Source organism: Apostichopus japonicus, chromosome 3 (genome assembly GCF_037975245.1).
Source record: "Apostichopus japonicus isolate 1M-3 chromosome 3, ASM3797524v1, whole genome shotgun sequence".
NCBI classification, from domain to species: domain Eukaryota; kingdom Metazoa; phylum Echinodermata; class Holothuroidea; order Aspidochirotida; family Stichopodidae; genus Apostichopus; species Apostichopus japonicus.
The window spans coordinates 20,302,966-20,310,593 of NC_092563.1; the positions used below are offsets into that span (position 1 = coordinate 20,302,966).

The 7,628-nt window shown below is 37.3% G+C and overlaps 2 protein-coding genes across 2 annotated transcripts in view; both read left to right on the plus strand.

Annotated features, from left to right (window-relative positions):
- Positions 1-5,696, plus strand: part of LOC139965400 (uncharacterized) — a 310,151-nt gene extending 304,455 nt beyond the window's left edge. The window contains exon 3 of the mRNA XM_071967729.1: positions 5,370-5,696. The gene's annotated coding sequence lies outside the window, so the exon portion shown is untranslated. The remainder of the gene's footprint in view (positions 1-5,369) is intronic.
- LOC139965398 (uncharacterized) lies at positions 412-5,696 on the plus strand. The gene is made up of 2 exons (XM_071967725.1): positions 412-680; positions 4,191-5,696. Exons 1-2 carry the CDS (start codon positions 491-493, stop codon positions 4,913-4,915), a joined length of 915 nt encoding a protein of 304 aa, XP_071823826.1. The 5' UTR covers positions 412-490; the 3' UTR covers positions 4,916-5,696.
- Positions 5,697-7,628: the final 1,932 nt, after the last annotated feature.

The window sequence follows — 7,628 nt, forward strand, 5'->3', positions numbered from 1 at the left end:
TGGGAGACATTTTTGGCAACAAGTGTCTTGCTACGCTACCCGTCAATTGATGGTGGCGCTCCGTTTAGATAATGTCATGATGGTTGCTTTCCGGAAACGGCCCAACCAAATAATAGTTTCTAAAGAAAGACCCTGATATATAGGCATATCAATGCATCACTGTGTCACATTTGATGATACGTATAATGTTTCTCGATGCTCCCGGATGTTAAATGGATGAGTCATTCCCAATTAAAGTCCAATCACTTGTCAGATGTGACTCTTGTTAAAATATATCTATAACTGACATATCAATTCAGGGACCAAACAGAAGCAAACTTGAAGATTTCTAGATGTGATTCCGCCCCCTGCCTATTGTGACGTTACAGGGCAGTACCCATGCATGATGAACATTCCATATAAATTCTCACTGCAAACAGTTTGTGAAACTAGTTTACTTGTAGAAGTTCGAGTCTTATCTCCTCTAACACGGTTTCAAGTCTTTTTCATCATGAAGTACGAAAACTATATATTCTGTGTATTATGTCTTCTTGTGGTCACGCAGTACAGTGGAGCATTGATAGAGGAAGATGTTTCGCGAATTTACTGGAATGGAGTGGCTTTCTACATCCCTGTCAGCAGAGATGTTATTCAGAAGAGGTTAGACGAGTGGCACGAGTCGAATTCTGATGTTTGTCAGGGTAAGTGTTCTCAATGATAAGAGTCAAAGGAAACGAAAATGTATGTGACGGTAGTAAATTGCCCTATACCTCTGTAAATAAATGTGTGTCACAGGTGAAGTTTTGCGTTGGGTGTAACGTCGCATCATTTTGACCAGACCGTGACATTTTGAAGGTCGCTAAATTTAGCCACAGGTAACGCCGTTATTCAATTACACTAAACATTGGCTGCTCTTAAATATATCGCTTATTAACAAATTTAACGTATGGTTGAATTTTTCGCTATATTATTCATGGTAAGGTGGGGAGGGGGGTGGGTGATGAGGTGTAATTGCTGTGCAGTAAGCTCAAGGTTATACTTATGTTTTTTAACGATTGAGCATGGTATAAATACACTGTATATAAAAAAAATCAACTCTAACATTTCATATCTTTATTTAAAACCTTGTTTATAGATTTATTGTAAAATGACTAAAGAAGATGATATCGAAAAGAGGGTCCTAGAAGGTTGGGGGGGGGGGGGGGGTTGTTACACGTAAAAAGAAGCAGCTGAAAAGTCGATATAAAGCGAAAAGAAGGTTTGGTAACGGGGAAAAATGGAGATGCGGCAAGTTTAGCTTCAACTCAAAGAAACACTTTACAAATTGTGCATAAATTCCTTGATAAAAATCAAACAAAAATCCTTCCACCTACTGTTTCTCCACAAACTCTTACAAATGACTTTAATAAGTATTTTAAAGACAAAATAGTTGTTCTAATTTTCAGGACATTGATAGAGATTCTAAACAGCTTGCTACTGCTTATCGTGGAGTTGTCTTATCTCAGTTTGAACCTACCACTATTGATGAGTAAAGGGAGATAATTCATGATATTGGAATTAAATGCTCCCCTAGTGATATACTTCCGAGAGATCTCCTACAAACTAATATTGATCTTCTTCTTCCTTGCATATGTCATCTTGTTAATTTGTCGCTCTTTACTGGCAGTATGAATGGTCTTAAACTTGCAGATATTTCTCCTGTCATCAAAGGGAATGGCTTAGGTCATAACAATGTTAAACATTATAGACCGATCTCCAATCTATCTTTTTTTGGTAAATTGATTGAAGAGTTGTCCTTAAACGATTGAATACTCACATGCATTATAATAGCCTTCATATTTCACGACAATCTGCTTACACAAAATACCATAGTTCCGAAACCCTCCTTTTGAGGGTGACTATAATGACATATTAGTTGCCAGTGACAATGGACATGCCACTGTGCTGGTACTCCTTGACTTAAGTTTCGCTTTTGACACCATTGACCATAATGTACTTTTGTCCGTATTATCTAATGAAATTGGTATTACTAGTATTGTTCTAAACTTGTTTAAAGTTTTATTGTGGGCAGATCTCAAAGAGTTAGAATAGGGGTCTGTTCTTCTGATCAGATTACAATTAAGTTTGGTGTGCCACAGGGATGGGATCTGTTTTGGGTCCGGTCTTATTTAACAGCTATATTCGTTCACTTTACGCTGAAGTTACTAGTCTGAATGGGTTTTAATATTCATGGTTTCGCAGATGATCACCAGGTTTATAAACACTTCAGGCACCATAATCAAGGATCAGTTCTGGTTCACTCTCTGCAATCCTCCTTTGGTTGTATTCAACGTTGGATGCGCAAATATTATGTGCAACTCAACCCTGGCAAGACCCAAATAATTGTATTTGGTCCCCCTCCTATACTAAAACTGATTCATACCAAGGGTGTAATTCTTAACACTGTTGAATGTTGTAATTGTTCGTAACCTCGGTGTTCATTTTGACGATACCATGTCTTATCGGCATCAAATCTGTTTACTTAAATCCAGGTGCTCTCAGAATCTAGGAAATATTTCGAAAATGCGGTTCTATCTTACTATCTCCTAGTTAAGAACTATTGTCCAATCCATGGTTATTTCGCATATGGATTATTGTAAATGATATATGGTAGAAGAAGATATGATCATGTGACTGGTCTATTCCATGATCTTCATTGGCTTTAAATCAAGGAGGGGGTGTACTTTAAACTAATATTGTTTGTGTTTAAGTCTGTTAGAGGACTGGGTCCTAAATATATCCATGATATGTTGGTAACCTCTGACCGTAGCAGAAATACGTTATTGATAGAGCCTCGAGTTAAATCCTCGTATGGTTATCGCTCGTTTGCGAAGGCTGGACCTAACTTGTGGAATAAGCTTCCTGACAGCCTTAAAGAAGTCCAAAATGCTGCTACTTTTAAGAGGCAATAAAAACAAACCAGACAACTTTTTCGGGGTATGTGAAAGTGCCATCAAAAAGGCCAAAGGCAAATCCCGTACCGAAACATTGACGTACAAAACTCGTCAAACCAGTTCCAAAAGGGTACCATTGGTTACTGAATTCCACCCTGCCCTCCTACCACTTGCTAATACCATTTCTCAGAAGAATTTTCACCTATTTCAAAGCACCGAACACCTTAAAGCAATTTTCTCAGAACTACCTGTCATCTCATTGAAAAGACCCAGTTACCTACGGGATATTTTAGTTCGGGCAACCTTCCAGGATGACACCCCATTAGGGGAAACAAAACAGAAACTACACGATCATCGCCCTGTACACAAAATTGCAAAACGTGCTTATTTGTCGATTCGACTGGGACCTTTCAGAGCAACCAAATCAAACGCATATTTCCTTATTCGGCATAAAATAATGCCTATCCAAAAACAAATTTACTCAAAATCATATATATATATATATATTTTTATATATATATATATATATTTATATATATATATATATATATATATATATATATATAAATAAATATATATATATATATATAGATATATATGTAGATATAGATATAGATATAGATATATATATATATATATATATATATATATATATATATATATATATATATATATATATATATATATATATATATATATATATATGCAATGGAGGTAAACGACAAAGGCAAATGAATATATATAAATGAAAATCGTAATGAGTTGGAAAATCAGGAACAGTGAAAAAACTTTCAGCCTCCATCCCGGTGGAGGCTGAAAGTTGTTTCACTGTTCTTGATTGTCCAACTCATTACGATTTTCATTTATATATATATATATATATATATATATATATATATATACATATATATATATATATATACAGATGGCTATTATAGGCTGATTTTGATTTTAATTTGATTTATTTTTTGTCAAAAAATGGGTTATGTGACTGGTATAGACCTATGCCATGTGACTGTTAGATATCATGTGAATGGTATATTTTATATCAATGTTATATGTTTTAAAAAAGTCACGGACTTTGCTAGAAGTATCCACCATCTGTTACTGAAGGTCATTCGTAGGTGATCCAGGGTTTACAGCATTCTAAACCTCGCAAATGTTCCATTGTAGGCCTACTTACTCGAGGGTCTTAACTGGTCCAAATTATGCACATATATTAATGAGTATACATTGTAACTTCCTTCTTCTTTTTTCTTTTTGTTTACTATTTTCCAGGTCCCAGAATATTCTTACCGAACTTCCGTGTGTTTCCAGAGTTAATGAACGAAGACCAACACCCATTATACATCGAATTTGGGCACATGACGTTCTCTGACTTTGAGGATGGTGGCGACCCTCACAATCCTCTCTTTTACGGCATTGAAGTCGCTGTTACCATTCCTTTATTGACTGACCAACCGGATGGACCGCCTAGTTACTCGCTGGCTCTCGCTAAATTCTACGATCGAAGTCGGGGTGATTTTCCAAAACCGAATATTCTCTACCCATACATTCCTGCTGATGAACTTACACTGGATGACGAAGGCGCTTCTATTCTGATAGGTGAGGAAAGAATGAACGTTACCTTTCAAAGAAAAAATCATCCCTGTATTCCGCCAGCAGATGTTATCCGTCACGAGTTTGAAGCATTTGTGAATGAGGATTTGCACTTCGGAATCCCGGAACCGCATTTCGGGTACAGCAAATGTGATCCTTGTAAAAACAAGTTCTGCGCAGCTGAAGAGAAATTGAAATGCGCGGTGAGCCGTTATGCTCCTAATCTCTGTCAAGTCTGGGTGCCTATTGACGTCGTTCCTTGCGCTACCTCAGTTCAAGTTGGAACTATAACAGATTACTTCCGGGACTTCATGCTCTTTGGTGATAATCCGATTAATATAATCGCATCAGCGACGTTCTTTGGTAACTCTACGATTGGTTTGAAGTATCCTTGTATCGAGTAATTGTTGCTGTAAACTTAGCATGATGGTTTAAATGGGCGGGGAGGGGTTGGTTGAGATCCCTGCATGTATGTACATTGTAGGCAGCAGGCTTTTGTCAGCAGTGTTAAAATGCTCTCATTCGATCATATCTTTCGTTCATTAATTAGCATTTTAAATCAAACTCGGTGAAGTTATATTTTATTGTGGCATTTCTAAAAGTAGATGTTGCAGGGCTTGAGATTCGTAGAGAGAGAGAGAGAGAGGGGTGGAGGTGGAGAGAGATTGGAGAGAGCGATGAATGATGCACCCCGCTATAGACTTGTGTCATATTTCAACTATATCCATTCATTTTTTGTTTCCCCTCGTTGTATTATTTGAGGGTTTTCTTAAAGCCATGTGGCAAACGTAGAATACCGTACATATTTTCTGCTTCAAAACTTTCCAATCATCTTTCCCTCATCAGAACAATAAACAGGTATAGCATTTTAAATCAAACTCGGTGAAGTTATATTTTATTGTGGCATTTCTAAAAGTAGATGTTGCAGGGCTTGAGATTCGTAGAGAGAGAGAGAGGGGTGGAGGTGGAGAGGGATTGGAGAGAGCGATGAATGATGCACCCCGCTATAGACTTGTGTCATATTTCAACTATATCCATTCATTTTTTGTTTCCCCTCGTTGTATTATTTGAGGGTTTTCTTAAAAACATGTGGCAAACGTAGAATACCGTACATATTTCCTGCTTCAAAATTTTCCAATCATGTAACGCCCTCATCAGAACAATAAACAGGTATAGCATTTTAAATTGTTTATATTATTCTTATTTCCAGTATCTATTCACTTACCATAAAGTTACGGGTAAAGTCAGGGACGTAGCCAGGAGAGCGGCTGCTTCCCCTCCCCCCCCCCCTCTTCAGTGTTGAAAAAAATATGAAAAACTGTTGTTTTTTTAGCATGGGATTTTGTCAGTGCTCTTTTGATCTTGAATACTCGTCGGCTCCGTTAACTCGATTATAATCATAGTAACATTTGGGCTTACTGATTCAGCTACTTACTTAGTTTGGCAGATGCAATTAGCTAAATTTAGCCTATAGCCTATTACAAGCCCACAGTTGGCCACTGCGTAATAAAATGCATATTGCCTACCTAACCGCACTCGATGGAGTGTCACGAACCGTATGCACAACGACGTTTGTTCTCATCCTTTCTATGATTTGTCCTAAGTTGTTACACGAACAGCATGTTATGAAGCTTAGCTAGCAATCGTACGTGATACGCGCTTCCTATAAATAATTATTATTATATTGTTATATTGTTTTTAGGCCACTGCACATCTGGCTGTCTTACAAAATATGAAAGTTTATATTGTCCATCAGTTAAGATCGTCATATATATTAAAGTCCAGACATTGGACAATAAACAAGAAACATCCTATTGAAAAAATTGTAAAAGAGCACTATGTTTGTCGTTCTGATATATGTAAAAGTATATGTGAAAGAATTCAAACAGGAAACAAAATCTGCTGATAATAGGATATCATATAATAATGATGGAACTGGCAAAACATTGCACCAGATCGCATCTAAGGACCTTCAATTGTCCAAAAAATCTCCCTATAGAAACCTCCCCCATATCAATCGAAAAATGTGCTCCCCCTTTCAAATTCCTGGCTACGTCGCTGGTTACAGTTATTGATGTGCGCAGTATTTCAAAGGCGAGGAGGAGGGTGGGGGGAGCTTAAATCAAACTTTCCCAACTGATTTAGGTATGGTCTTAAACCCTTATGGAAGGAACAGAGACGAATCAAGGATTTTATAAGGGAGGGGTGCTCCCTCTCATATCAGCATATTTACTGACGGATAGCAAGCCTTGGGATCTCAATTAATTCGAAGATTTTACAGACAGCTAATTAAAAGCCACTGTGATAAATACAGGTTGTATTTCGGTACCACTTATATCTTTCTTTTATTCTCTCTATTTAAAAAAAAAAAGATACTTTAAACATTATAGAATTATAGCAATTCGGATCGGACTAAGATATGCCGAAGATAGCATAAATGTGTTCTTAAAGCTGTATATTACGCCGTTGCAATTGCTCCAATCTCTTCAGACAGTTCTCTGCCGACAAAAGAAATATGCAGGTGCAGATCCAGGAGTGTATGTTATTAGTGGAGGGAAGAGGTGGTACATCACCTTCTCAACTCACAATTAAACAATAAAAGTATTATGATTTCAACAACCTTACGTTTAGATTCTTTTAGCGAAACATTCATACTGTAGTTTTGATTAGTCCTCTGTCTATACATTTTGTGGCATGAGATAAACGGATCAGAAATTAGACCCTTTGGTTGTGTATAGTTCCCCTGTCCAGTTACTTTACTCAAATTTCTGGCGTAACATTTTTTGCGCGGGGAGATAGGTGGTAGAGATGTTGAGCCTACGAGAGCAACACATATTTACTTGGGAAGGGGGGGGGGGGTGAAGGTAGTTTGAGTTATGTAAAATCCCTTTGTAGAAAAATATGACTTTACATTACGTTATAGGCTCTGCAATTTTAATTGTTTTACCCGGGTAATTGAAGATATAAAAGCAAGCTAGGGCATTCTGATGGTAGCCGTAGCCTATATATGCTGAGGGGAAGCCATATAGGGCATTTTGGTGTCAATTAATAGTGAGGTTTGTATTATTATTATTATTTGTTTCACATGACAAAAAGGGACCTACCGGGGGGGGCGGG